The sequence below is a fragment of the Austrofundulus limnaeus genome, unplaced genomic scaffold (genome assembly GCF_001266775.1).
Source record: "Austrofundulus limnaeus strain Quisiro unplaced genomic scaffold, Austrofundulus_limnaeus-1.0 Scaffold699, whole genome shotgun sequence".
Lineage (NCBI taxonomy): Eukaryota > Metazoa > Chordata > Actinopteri > Cyprinodontiformes > Rivulidae > Austrofundulus > Austrofundulus limnaeus.
In genome coordinates this window covers 192,852-208,104 of record NW_013953101.1, presented here as the reverse complement: position 1 = coordinate 208,104, position 15,253 = coordinate 192,852, and the positions used below count along the sequence as shown (strand labels likewise).

At 39.6% G+C, this 15,253-nt stretch overlaps 1 protein-coding gene across 1 annotated transcript in view; it reads right to left on the bottom strand.

Annotated features, from left to right (window-relative positions):
• Positions 1-1,501: 1,501 nt before the first annotated feature.
• fam135b (family with sequence similarity 135 member B) overlaps positions 1,502-15,253 on the bottom strand; it is a gene marked incomplete in the record, with an annotated part of 86,586 nt that continues 72,834 nt past the window's right edge. The window contains 7 exon segments of the mRNA XM_014027924.1: positions 1,502-2,399; positions 4,371-4,484; positions 5,296-5,406; positions 9,504-9,655; positions 12,337-12,434; positions 13,424-13,515; positions 13,676-13,842. Of these exon segments, the coding sequence (XP_013883378.1) occupies positions 2,194-2,399; positions 4,371-4,484; positions 5,296-5,406; positions 9,504-9,655; positions 12,337-12,434; positions 13,424-13,515; positions 13,676-13,842 (940 nt within the window).

The window sequence follows — 15,253 nt, the reverse complement described above, 5'->3', positions numbered from 1 at the left end:
TATATATATATTGACAAGGCAAGAAAGAGCAGCTCTGGAGCATCGGGTTGTTAACCTATGTTCTAAAAAGCAAAACCAAAAAAAAAAAAAAAACTCCTTTTAACACTGATGTTTGTTGTGTCCGTCCTCACCCCCAAAGGGCTTGAATTATCAAGATGGCAAATAACCATTACTAACATTTTATCATTAAGCTCATTGTTTTAAAATTTTGCTAATAATTCACTAAATTTTAAAAATTTTATGTAAATATTAAATCCTAAATTCTAATGTACAAATCGAAATATAACAGTTAAATCTTAAATGTTGTGTTTTAGAATGGAAAACCACCTTCGCTGTTGGCACTTGGCTTTTTTTATAATATCTTCCTGGGACAAAAGCAGCTGCTAACATCTCTCTACAAGACATCTGACTAGAGAATGGGGCAAAATTGGACCCAATATGCAGGCAGGCACAAGGAGAGAAGGTAAAAGTCTTTTATTAAACAAAAAGGCTGATGTGGCAGCAAAATCAAAACCAAAACAACTTGAGAACTCAGGAGAGCAACATGGCGGAATCAAACAATGGACGGACGAGGAAGCGGCGACAAGAGACCGGTTAAATACAAAGTGAGGGAGAGGGGAGATGGGCAACATTTGTGCAAGAGGAAGGTTACTGATTACACACAGGTGAGGGAGGCAGAGGGGGCCGGAGAAAACACTGAAGGGAGTCTGAGGAGAAGATGAAAATGAAAACACAGAGGACAAACACCAGAGGGAGACAGAAACACGAGACACAGATCCTCACAACATCAAACTCGCAGTTGCAGCTGGTGTCTGCTGCACCTCAAACTGCCCAGACCATGGGCACCATCCATATTGTTTTCAATGAACACATTTTGTAATTACATGTTAAATGTCGTTTTCAGCAGAGTTAATGAGTGGTTACTTTTGTTGCAGGATGATGACGTCACAACAAACGGTGCACACCAAGGGCAAAGGCTGCATTCCATTTCAAAATTCTTTATCATTTAGCTGCAACAAATAAGGTTTAATTTTTACATTTAGGATTTAATATCTACATAAATTATTTAACATATATAGATTTAACATTTAGTAAAAAATTAGCTAAGTACATGAACAGTAGGGTAAATAAAAATAAAATGTTAGTGGAATTTTTTAACAAGGATTTTACACTCAGAAAAGGATCTAAATACTAATGTTAGAGACATTTCTTAACATTTTAGTTCACACCTGGTGTCCCATATGTTAAGGCTTTGCTCAAAACAAACAGAAGTTACTTGTAGATGGATGAAATGTGTTCACAGTTTGGTGACTACCATCACTGTTAATATATAAAAACTAGGGTTGCAACAATACAAGGATCTGTATGTTAATACAGTGCTTTAGGTTCAATACAAACTTATGTATGGAACAATGCAGATTTTTACAATTTATTTTATCAACTTGTCTTCTGAAGATGCTCTGTGATGAAGGATCAGTGGATCTGTGTTCGACTACTCCACCTAGGCTGCATTGTGGAGCACAGATCCACTGAGAAACTTTCTGCTTCAGCAACATTTAATTTAAAAACTGTTTGAAGTTAAGCAAATTTTCGTAATAAATTTCAGTAAACTACAAGTTAAGAAGGACATGGACATTTCTCTCTTTTGCATTGAAAAAATATTGAACCGTGTCACTAAAGTACGAACCAAAGCATGAATTTTCTGTGTTGTTGCAGCCCTAATAAAAACATATAAGTAAAGCAAGAGCTGTTTTTATACAACTAAATCCATCAGGTACAATCAATGGGGACAAATGTTGCACATCTGTTTTGTTGTTTCTGAAGACAGCATAGGATAATCGTTAAAGTAAAGATTGCCAACAACCAAACATTGACTCTACATAGACAGTAATCACAGCTGCGAACCTCARTTTGCATCTATTTGTGTTTCTAGTTGAGAACTTAAGGCAGACAAACATCTACAGTCAATCCTGTCATCAGATATTTAGTCTTGCATGGCTACATGTTACACTCTGACTTCTGAGTTTTCAACAAAAACAGTCACATCTTTGCTCATCTTTTAATACCAGCTGCTGTCAGTGCTGACAGGTAACATATCTGATCTGTTGGTTTCCAGGTAAACTTTGCAAAGTAACGAGGTTTGCATTCTCCATCAATCACAGTCAGCCTCGGTACATGAGCCTGCTAGCACCTTTATCTGAAGTAGCTGAGCCCTGCTACCAAGAAGAACTTCTCCAGGAAGAGCTCTGAGTCCAGGACAGCAATGTGGGCTGCACGACCAATCAGTGTGTTGGCCGTGTTGGGCAAAGCGTGGAATACATTCTGTCGTATCAGCCGGCACTCTTTAGCCTCCACAACTGGCTGAAGGAGGTTGTTGATCATTTCTGTGTAGATGGGCCCTTCAAACACAATGAACACAGTTAAAATAAGCACTGCTACTTTTACAACTTGACGCTGTGTACTCAGACAAGCCCATTTATTAGCACTCTATCTTGCAATTAATCTGTGTGCATTGCCAATGCATGCACACTATTATGATTCGTTTCCCATCCAAGTGATCTCCACTTTGTCATGCTTCTCCTCCTGCACACTTTGCCCTAGAGCTGCCATTGTAATTTATATCTGTTAAGCTCCTGTGCCAAATGATGGCTATGCCTTTTGGTGCCTGTACAACTTATAGTTTTTGAAATATTAATGTTTAATAAATTATAAAGGGAGTCAATGGACCTTGTATTGGTCCAATACTGTCCCCTGCTGCATCTACTCAGTATGGAACTGCACCATAGTTTAATAATTATATTTAATCTCAATTATTGCAGTGATTACAATATTTATATATATGTAATTTGATGTATTACTATATTATTGTCTTATAAGCATAAACATTTTATATAATATTGCTCTACTGTTGTAATATTATGCAGTTCTTTGTCAACGATCATCATTGGCAATGTTGCCTCTTTCTACACACATAGAAAAGAACACTGGGATTGTACTTTCTCCCAGCACCAATGGTGTTGTGGTTAATGTCAAAGCCTTTCATGTGGGACATCAGGGTTCAAATCCCAGCTACATTAAGTTTAACAAAAATTTTATTATAACTTCATATTTTCACGCAATTACCCTCATTACAAACACCTGCTGACAGCCACATGCTGGTACTTGATTAGAAAACACATTTGAACTTGGTCAGTTCATTCTGCAAGTCCATTGCTGCAGTGAGTGACATGCTACAAGGCAATGCACACTTGTTTTTACATAGTAAAATCCCATGTTTAGTTTTATTTTGAGTTACAACACAAAAGAAACATACAGAGCTCCTAAAGGGCAGAAACAGTCTTGTTCATGCGTTTGGCTTCCATTCAGTTTGACAGAAATTTTGTCATCTTTTTTATTTTATCAAGGACTTCCCAGAACCTCAGCAGATAGACGTGTGCAGCTCAGATATTTTTTAAGTGCTTTGCCTGTATACACTGCTATATGCACCTCTTCCATCTAAAATGGTGGTGCAAAAAAACAAACAAAAGACAGTTAAACCCCAGATAAATTGAATAAAACAACTGTATTATATGTCACTCAGAGACTACAATGACACAGAAAGTGACTGTAATTCAATTATAATTATGAAGATATTTGTTAAATAATATAACCTTGGTTATATGTTCTTTAATTTTTGGTATTCAAAACTGTAAGTTGTAAGAAGGAACAGGAGCTAGTTGCTTCATCCTGCTCCTTCTTGAACAGTTTCTATATTTTTTCCCTTTTCTTTTTTAAATTATACACAGCCTATGTTACAATCAAGATTCATAAAGGAAAAAAAATATTCACAGGTGAGCAGACTGGAGTAGGTAAAGAAAATCCTGAACTTGAGCACAAAACTGGGGGAGCACCCATAAGAGACTAAGTAAAATAATTTCTGACTAATTAACTAATTCAATAACGTGAATGACCTGCCTACCAAAGTAATCATCAATTGATGCTCTAAATAGCAAATCTTTATACCACGTATGTTGAGTGATTCAATCTGTTGTTTACAGCCAGGTTAGCAAACCTGCTTTCTTTCCATAATCGATTAGAAAGGGCATTACAGTTTGAAAAGCCTGAGCCCTGCTTTAAAGGGATCCACGATTAGTTGTAACATTAAACTTTATTTGAAAAACATTTATTTTAACTGTAAAATAAAGACTGTAAAAATACTGTAGGCTGTTTAGTTTTGTAATTTTTTAAAATAYATTGCTGTAAATTAGCAGCTGAGTGCAGCTCAGGTCTAAGAAGTTGCAGTGGGATAGAAATTCTCAGACATAAATACTACAATACSGTAAAATTTGGAGATAATTTATGACTATAAAATAAACCTGCACATATCTCACCTGTGGTTGTGTCTCTCAAAGCTGTCCTACACATCTCTATTCGGGCAGAGTGGAATGGAACATATCGGTCCTGTGGAGATGCAACCAACACTACATTCTTGAAAAACTGCAGCCCTAAAAAAGACACCAAAACAATATAATTAAAATCCTGCTGGATGTGTTTGGGAGAAAAAGATAGAAACACCAAGACAAAAGACTCTATAGACTCTGTCTACTTTTAAGATTAGACTGAAGACTTTTCCTTTTTGATAAATCATATAGTTAGACCTAGGTTTCCTGAAATATTCTTCATTTTTTCTGTCTCTTTCTGTGTCTCTTTCCTGTCCTCCAACCAGCCGGTCGAGGCAGATGGTCTCCTGTCTTGAGCCTGGTTCTGCTGGAGGTTTCTTCCTGATTAGCAGGGAGTTTTTCCTCTCCACYGTTTGCTCAGGATGGGAGACTGTGATGAAGTGATTCAACACAATCTGCTGGCTTCTCCTTTAGATTGTTGTTTTTATGTACAGTGCCCTGAGACAACGTATGTTGTGACTTGGCGCTATATAAATAAACTGAATTGAAAAGAAAGTAGTAAATTCACATCACAAAGAAATACTGACAGGCTTGAAATAATAGAGATGTCTGAGTTTTTTTTCTTCGGATCATGTCATTCCACTGCAGCACCAAAAGAAGTAAAAAAAGTGTTTTCTGGCTTTTTTTCTTTATGCTTACAGTATGTGACAAATGACTACTTGTTCCACTCACACAATGGAGAGGCCACTTACAGCTCACTGCCATGATTTGTGTGCTACTGAGCTGACACATAAACATTTGACAAACAAAAATGCAAGATGACATCTTTTTTCAGGAATATCTGAACGGTATGTCTTCCAAGTTGTAGTCTGTAAAGTGAGGCACAGTCTTCGTTTGCACTGCTTTCATATTGTACCTGGTTTCTGACTCAAGAGATAAAGGAATGTTTTCCGTGGATCAGCGTGGTCTCTGAAGGTGAGCTGTAACAAGGACCCAGACTTCTTCAGCTTCTGCATTAACCACAGACCTAAGCAACACACACAAACACAGTCAGGCCTTGTTAGATGAAAGATGTACACATACCATCAAACAGTAGTTGTCCACAACAGCGTATCTGCAAATTCTTCTTGTCAGAGTTAAAAAATAGTTWAAAAAAACAACAACTGGACTTCTATTCTGAGGCTGAAGACGTTTTGTTTCCCACACAGAAGACTTCCTCAGTTCAAAATTGGCAGCACGACGGCTCAGTGGTTAGCACCGACGCCCCACAGCAAGAAGGTCCTGGGTTCGATCCCCGGTTCGGACCTGGGGTCTTTCTGTGTGGAGTTTGCATGTTCTCCTCGTGCTTGCGTGAGTTTTCTCCGGGTACTCCGGTTTCCCCCACCACTAAAAACATGTACAATAGGTTGCCTCCAGGCCCAGGCCGCCCTTGAAAAAGAGATCTGAGATCTCAATAGGACTTGCCTGGTTAAATAACGATAAAAAAAAAATGTCTGGAGATGTGGGGTCTAATGAAAGTCCTCAGTGCTTAGATTCACACTCAGCCTCACAATAGAGAATCATTGGGCTCTTCTTTAGCCTGGTTCATGAGAGAGATGTTTCATTCACACAAGCCCCTTTTTTCCATTATCCTGCATCTTCTTTGTTTGACTCAGGTTTTTTTTATTACGCGTTAGAATCCACCACCTTGCACCAGCCAGAATCCTGGCTTTGTTTAGGTTCAGTTTAGCAAAATCAGTTCACTTAAACCCTGTAGATAAATCTGGCTTCAGACCTCCTTCTCCAGAAGAACCTCCTCTGAACCCAACTCACAGACCGCAGACCGAGTCTTCAGCTATCTGGTGAATCCACTGCCCCTTTTCCACTAGTGCCGCAGTGTCGGTACGGTTCCAAGCCTTTYCATTAGGCCTCATCATGGAACCAGCCCTTTTTTAGTATCTGCTTTGTTGTGGTTCCAAGCGGTCCCAGTCGACACCAGAATGTGATGTCAGAACACCGTTCATCACTGATTGGCTAGGGGTGGAGTCAACGGTTGAGTCTGAGTTGCCTTTACAACAACTTGAGGCGCCATTTTTTCAATTGTAGCAGCAAAATTAGTCACGTTTCCATCCAAGTTTAATTCAAATTTTTAGCAAATTTAAAAAATTTTGCTAAAAGGAAAAAAAAGAAGAAATGTGAATCAGACGTGTTTCCATCAAGTGCCTTGATGCGAATCAACCAGGTTAGGTTATAGTGTAATTACGTCAGACGCAAGGCTGTGGTGAACAGGAAGTACAAGTCGTAAAACTCGCAGGGACGCATCCCAGAGAAGTTATCAGGAACTGGTTGGTACTGTCAGGAAAGTTGTACTTATTCTGTCATATCAAATAGTTTTGGTGATGTTTCATGCTGTCTGAAGACGTACAAAAAGAAATGTGATTCTCGATGTTACAGGAATAACTGAGAAGACACCAACAGCAGGAGGAGGGTACAGCTGCAGTTGCTCTGGTACCAGTTAGGAAAGACAGCGAGAACAGCCGATCAACATTGTGAGGTAAATTTTCTCTACGTCAGAACTTATTCGGCAAATATGTTTCCCATCTCTCTTTTTGCACATTAACTCTTTTTCGCAAAACCCCAAAACAACCTCCACCAACCGCCCAAAACACACCCACTGGAACCGCACTGGAACGTCAATGGAAAAGCACCCGAACTGACCTGTTCTGACACTGACCATACTGACACTACATGTGGCACTAGTGGAAAGGGGCAGTGCACATCAGAATGATGGCCAAACAACCTGCCTGGTATCTTATCAGTAGCTGACTTGTTCATCATAAAGTCTGTAAAGGAAAAAATAGCAATTGCTGGTAAATCTGTGCTCTGGGAGGCCCCTTTTCTGAGTTTTAATCAGCCATTTAAATAAGACCACCTTAATATAAGTTATTTTAGGTTATCCTCAAAGGTCTAGTCTACAAGTAGCCGAATATTTGAGAAACSGAATAGATTTTTATGTGATTTAGCCTTTCATCCACACAAACTGTTTGATATCAGTAAAAACAATTCATAATAAAAAATATTGAACAAAGTGGAGATTTGAGAATTCCACTTTTATGTGTGTGGTGGAAGAATATCTATGACTCCCTAACTGCATATTACCTTGACATGTCCTGTTCTGTATCTCTTGATAACTGCCATTAWATGATCTGTTTCTCATGGTTCTTAAGATACTGTATGTACTCATGTAATCTTATTGGCCCATTTACTTGTAACTATGTCATTGGTTCTTGGATATCTCTGATGCTCTTATTTTGTTAGCAGGATGTATATATTGTCTGTTTCCTGTTTCTGGGTCAGCGTGAGCTTGACAGATATTTTCGATTCACGTCTGTCCGGCTCTGCTCATTCTCTGCATATGCATCTTTCTATTAAATAATCTGAGACTGAGACCACACAGTTCCCACTTTGTTTATCTCCCGCATCTCTGCCCTGGCGAAACGGAGCCACGACATTGTATTTGCAGGTGGACATGGAAACTACAGATTTAGAGGTCTGCGGAATACAGTCTATGACAAATAATGTGGCRCTGATGTCACATATGCAACAGTTGTTATTGTTTGCCATGTAGTGGAGGAAAAATAACTGGCATCAGAGTGATGATGATTTTAATGTTGGTTCAGACATTTCTTGCTTGTTTGTTTTTCCAAATTCAACTGCTCCAATACATTGAGCTGCAAAGAAGAAAGAGCACTAGGGTCAGAATTCCGCCATTCAACATCATCGTTGTCACCAGTTTTGAAACAGATCTCGAGACACCTCTACTGGTGGCAAATCTTTGAGAGGGAAATTGTCCTCCCTGAGGAATAACATGAGAACTTCAGAGTGTCATGGTCATCTTTACTATTGTTCATGGATATACTTTGTCCTTACATTGAAGAGGAGACCACTTATGGAGCAATGTTTATAGTCCATGCTCTATACATGTTTGTGTGCTTTGCTTCCCAGATGCATTACTGGTCACAGTCCTCCTGGCTCTTAACATTATACACAGCATTACTCTGTATGAGCCAGGGAACCTGATCTTTGGGATGAACCAGTCTTTGTCGTAATGTGTTCTGGCGTTTGAAAATCACTGGGATCTAATGTTTAGAGAATAAACATTTTAGTTTCTCTGAAACTCTCACTACATATGGAGATAAATTYTGTGRATAAAWATATAAAGTTTATGTTAGAGGTTGGAACAAATGTCAGGCTAGCTTTCCTGAACTGTGACATCTCAGTCTCTGATGTAGGATGGTTGGAAACTGATGTGTATCACAACTCACCCACACAGACTAGTGTATGCAGTTTGACTCTCATCACCCACTGAAACAGGAGTCATCATGACTCTGTATCACAGAGCAGACAGCATCTCTCAAAGCAGACAAAAAACCCAAACAGGACTCCAGCCATCTATCAGTTGAAAATGAGGAACTCAAACCCAGACCCACACCAATGGTCTTTTTGTATGTTGTAGGAGTATTATAGAAACTGTGGCAGGGAAACAAAGCAGCAACTTTTCAAAAGAATGTCCCAACACAGAAGAGCAACATCTACAGGCCAAGACTCTTCAGTCTACACTCATCTACAGGCCAGCAGTCACTCTTTCAGRGRTGARGATGTTCTCATTCTWGATAGAAAGGAACATTGGTTTGAGAGAGGAGTAAAGGAAGCCATTTTTGTGAAACCATCTGTCATTAAACGGGTGGAGTTCTCTGTGTCTAATTGTTGTCCTCTTACAATGCAGTTATTGTGAGTATGACTCAGCTCCCTGTGAACAATGGGGATAATCAGGGCCCTAATAACTGTTTGCTGATGGGCCTCTATTACATGTGAACAACCAGTTTTAACTGCCATCATTAACTTGTTTGTCCACCATGTGGAAGTACTGCTTATAAGGCTGAGTCTACCTTAAAACTGTGTTTACCTCTTGAGACTGAAGAAGTCTCTTGGAGAAGAGATGAAATGTTTTTTTTCAACAAAGAAGAACACATCCAGAGGACATATTCAACTTTTTTTTTTCAATTTTTCTCCCTGGATTATTGAGTTGCRTCAAGACTGAGAATCTTCACCAGTATTCATCTCAGAGTTGAGTGGAAAGCTCACCTGTGCTGACCAGTGTGCTGTTGTTGTACAGAGTTCCCAGGTGTGGGCCGGACAGAGAAAGGAAGGTGTGCAGCTTGGGTAAATAGCAGCGGAAACGAGGTCTTGTCAGCACTGTCCTGATGATGACATTCCCCAGAGAGTGGCCAATGAAGCTAAAAGATGAGCACAAACAACTGTTGGGGAGAGGCACTGGCAGCTTTAGTGAGAAACAGCAAAATAATGACCGATCACCTAACACTGCTGATTTCAAGAACTGCTCATCAGATCAGTTTATTACTGTCATGTTTTTATTAGGCCCGACCAGCGAAAACACTGCAAGGGTCTATTGTTATTCTAAGGCTTATTTTTATTGTTGTTCTCTGTGTACAATACGCACTACCCATCCAAGAAACTGCTGAGTCCTGCTAATTCACAGCAATTACTGGTCATTTACATTGCCACATGTTAGCGCTCTCCTGTGCCAAAAACTGTTGTAAATGTACRTAAGCACAAACAACATTCAGAACCCACCCCCCACATAGGTGGAGGGAGGTGAAGTGTCTTAAGTTGAGGCCTTTTCTCAGAATGCACCGATGTACTGTTTTCCTTTTAGGGCAAGGCTTACACTAGCTGGAGAGCTCGGCACAAGTTACCATATTAGGAATGGAATGCTTAAGATATACCGTGACAAATGTATGCGCATCTGTTGGGACTGCATTTTAACCTATAAAAAGGCCTGCACTCCTCTGCCTCGCTGTCTTTTCGGTTTTCCATTTGGCACAGAATTTCACAATTGGTTTGGCTGTAATCTACTGGACTGCAAATAAAGATTCTGCTGTTCAACCAGCCTGTTTCAGAGTTCTCTCTTCAGGTCAACWAATCCAGACGCAGAACTGAGAAGACCAGTTTACTTCAGAGGCTACCTTCTTGTTCACCAGGGTGAACCCCAATGTTCAGGCACCAAGAAGGGGCCAATTAGTATTCCCACTCCTGCTCTGTGTAAGGGCAACTTCAGAGTGAAAGAGTGTCCAAGACCTTTTGAGGAGACTGGTTCCAGAGCCAGAGCGGTGAGTTGAGGTGAGTCCGACTATATCTAGTCGGAACCTCTCAACCTCACACACCAGCTAAGGCTCCTTCCCCACCAGAGAGGTGACATTCCACGTCCCTAGAGCCAGCTTCTGTGGCCGAGGATCAGACCGCCAAGGTCCTCGCCTTCAACCACTGCCCATCGCACACCGCACCCGACCCTTTCGGCCACTCCCACAGGTGGTGATCCCATGGGAAGGGGGACCCACGTCTCCTCTTTGTGCTGTGCCCAGCTGGGCTCCATGGACAAAAGCCCGGCCACCAGGCCTGGCTCCAGAGTGGGACCCCGGTGACCTGCGTCCCGGCAAGGGGACACTGAATTGATTTATGTTATTCATCATAAGGGGTCATTGGGCTGCACTTTGTCTGATCCCTCATCTGTTTGCTTTGAGTGACCCTACCAGGGGCATGAATCCCCACACAACATAGCTCCTAGAATCATTGAGACACTCAAACCTCCTTTGCAATTAGGTATGTGATTTTTTTTTCTTCAAATTTGCCAGCAAAAGGTTTACCTGATAAAATAAAACTGCAAAGATTTACCCACAAATGTGTTGKCATTCAGCCACTAACCAGCTAGCTGTTAAGTGAGTCACCTCTACACAACGTGCTGGTGTATGACATGGRTAAATGAGCGTAACTTGTTTTGAAAGCCGCTCAACTCATAGTGATTATTGCTTTGGCTTGAGTCATGAGAAGGTTAACACATTTGCAGGTGAATTTTCGCATTGGAATTTCTGCAGTTGTATTTTTACAGTCAAATTTGTAAAAAACATCCAATTTGTTGTCCACTCCAATCTCTACGGCACCCCCATCCCAACCGCATTACTACAGTGTTATGAATTATTTTGTGAAAACTGTGACTTTTTGAGGGTCAGGATACAGGTAAACATCTGAAGTGGTTACCATGTATTGTGGCAACATTTTGTTCCCAAAAATATTGGTAATATCACCTCTTGTGAACCCAGTATCTCATCTTGTTTTCTGTGCAAGGAGTCATGACTGCTTCAGTTGCCAACTGGTCTCCATATGTTTGAAGCCAGTGTGGTAGTACCTTAAATAAGGAACTGATCATATACAGTACATGGAAGGTACCTGATTTCCTTTTAAGTGTTTTCAAAGATTCTGACAACATTAAGTTAGAGGACATATGAAATACTGTAGCAGAAGTGGGGAATATTAGCTTCCTCAAGCTCTGTCTGCCACTCCTTATTACTGCTCTGTTGCAGCTCTGCCCACAGTCCCTCGTGCCATCTCCCTCTCATCTGTCTCCTTCCAAACTAAATATAGAGATAATGCTGAATGATCCAGATGCTGCTGTGACAGTCCATTGCTTTTGTACTTGATATGCACTCTCTGAAGAATATGTAATAATAAAAACAGTTAGGAAACTTTGGTGGAAACACTAACTGAAAAACAAAATGGCCCATTGGGGGCAATAAAGTGAGAAGATTAATAGTTTAATTATTTAGAACTAGGCAGCAAATTGCTGCTTAAAGGAAACTGGTTTATCATGTGAAAGTCAGAAGCTTTTTGGCACCATTTGATGAGAGTGTTTCATCTATTCTGTGTCTTTTAGCCTTACTGGATCAATACATTATCAGGAAAACAGGGATTCTCTGCCATCTGCTGCCAGTTTGCTGCCATCTGCTGGCCACTTAGCTCTGACTTGGTATTCCTTTCTGCTTTTGGTAAAAGATCAAAATGATTCAAAAAAAGAATTTGTTGAAATGTGTATGTTTTACAGTTGTTAAAATTAGCCACTAACCTTATCCTGCCAATGGTGAGGTTGTACAGCTGGATGTGCTGAATGATCTCATCCAACAGCCTGTCTGTCATGGTGTCAAAATCAGCAAATGTGTCTGCCTGCAAGAAGAAACAGCAAGGTAAACAGCAGGGCCATCAGTTGTTGCTTTAAAGTGCCTGTAAAATCTGACATCAAGTTTTCTATTAAAGGAGACCAATTATGGGTCCTAGAAATGTTTATGGTATGTCTGTGGGCTATCCAGACCATGTTCATTCAATTTAATGCACAAAATAATTCTCAGATAATAAAATTTCCCATTTTCTAGTTCTGCCTGCTCTGTCTTCTGTTCAGAAGAGCTGTTTATGTTAATGAGCTCTGTTGGTAACGCCCTCCAAAAATCTGTTGACATTAACTCCGCCCTCCAAAGCCAGCGTTTACGTTAGCCTGGCTAATAATAGCAGAAGCTCCGTTGTACAACCATATGAGAGACCCAGAGGCAGAGTCGTGGTCCCAGCTTCTTTTTTTTGTTTTGTTTTCCTCCCTCCTCTGCTCTGCGCTCACTCTGCATGCTGTTACCAGAGCAGGGAGCAGCAGCGGTCAAAATACCTCAGAAACTYGAACAAATAGGCTTTAACAAGGCTTTAATAAGCTAAACAATAGAGGTACATGAGAAAATGTGTTCATAATGAACGAAAATAAATAAATAATTAAATTGTGTCCGTGCCGGTCTCAAACCCTAGTCTCCTGCTCTGGTCCAACACTCTACCCATTGCCCTATTGGAGGCTTGTTGTAAATCAAACTGCACATTACATCACAACACTGTGACGGCTTTATATACTGAGGAGGTGGACTTTCACCCGGGGGTTGCTAGGTAAGGGGCTGAACGCAGGTTCAGGTGGGTTGTCGTACGGTTTGTGACATCACAAAATAACAGAAGTATAAAACTTATCGTTAATATACATTAAAAATACATTTACTTACAGTAAATATGCCCCTGGGTGCATTTTTTTGGTCCTAGGACTGTTTTTTWARRARKWMMWWMCCMAARKTKRRKWAAAAAAAWSTTTAAAAAGTGAATTTTGCATAATAGRTCCCCTTTAAATGCACCTGGTTCCTCTCAGACATGAGGAAGTCGAGTCTGGATCCAGGAAGTCCCAGCTCTATGAACGTCTTTACCAGCCGAAGATCAGCGCTATTACCTACACAACGAGAAGTTATGTTCAGAGTTTCTGCCGCGGAGTTCATTAAGCTGTAAGACACACTCTTGGAAAACACATTATTACAATTTAAAAGAAGTATGCTGAGGATGTGTCAGTACATAAGTTGAAAAAATTAAAGGAGCAGGACATTCAGCCTCACCATCAAGCCCATGGACACACACTACAAGGTGGATGCCATCATCAAACTCCTCATCATCCTCTTCAGGTGGGAAGTAGGGAAACTCTGACGCCAGGAGAGGAACATCACTGTACATGCTGGCCTGAAAGTTCAGCTTTTTAAGTAGCTCTTCTTTGGCTTTGTAGAAACTAGAGAAAAAAAAAAGTTAAATGGAGGAGGGGACCTTTGTATAAAGCCCCCCAAAACAAAAAGACAAACGCTTACATTTTTCTCACTTTTGTGTGAAACAAGGTAACAAATCTACTTTGTTATTTTAGTGGTAGAACAATCATGCTGCCCCTTAAGCTTCTAAACAGAAGTCTGACATTCCTAAGTAAGCTTCTCGAAGTTTAGCCAGGTTGCAGATATCAGCTCTGCAGAGTCAAAACAAATTTGTTGCAGTTCCTGTACTTGGAGCCAATCATGACAGATTTGTCTTAGCACTCTGATAGGATTTAATACACTGAGGGGATGATTAACAAGGTCTTGATTTTTTCACTTTTAATTTGCTCACACTTTCCCCATTTTGTTATGCACAGGCTGGCACTCTGCACACGCAGAGCATGCACTGAGCATGGGGCATCAAGTGCCCAGGGGGGCACCGAAAAATCTAGATCACAAAAATCTTCAAAACAACAAATTTGAAGCATGTTTAGGCAGTCTGTAAGCAATACAAAACATGTTTGCTCAAGGAAAAAGATGAATCAAATCTGTGGTTAGGCCCTTTTGACAGTCTACTGTTATTTGATAATAATTAGATACTTGATGACCGCTCTCTCTCTCTCTCTCTCTCTCTCTCTCTCAGTTCCTCTAATTTCAAATCATGTTTTATTGTTGTTTACATTGGATTTTGTAAATATATCATTTCTATTTTTCAGTTAAAGTGGCATAATTACGCATTTTTCACTTGTGTTTTCACATACAAATGTATGCTGAGAAGCTGGATATTCATGCATATATTTATCAATCAGACCTGTGCCCAAGATTTTTAAAATGAACAACTAAAAATTATTATATCAAGTATATTTGATTTGAATTTATATGTGAAGAAATATGCATTTATAACATAAAATTACAAAACTATACAATTCAATAAAATAATGTTAGTAACCCTTTCTTTTACTGTCCCATAATTACCATGAAAATACCCAGTATTTATATCAGAATCAGAATCAGGTTTATTGGCCAAGTATGTTGACACACACAAGGAMTTTGTTTYGGGCTGTTCGTGTCTCTTGTATTAACACTGTACCAATACTTTACACATAATTTTATATGTTTTCTGTTGTGAGGAAAGTCCATATATGTGTATTTAAATTTATATGGTAAGTAACAAAATTGTACTATGCAATTACTTGGTAATAACAGCAATTAACAATATAATTTCTTGGTAAGAATATATAATAGTACAACTTAATTAAGCACATTTTAGTGAGTAATTCTAATACAGTTACATTTTAAAATTATCTCAATTACCCACTATTTGCCAACAAATTACAAACTACATTTTTAGTCACCTAATTACCACGTTATTATAAAGTAATTACTTGGTGAATTACT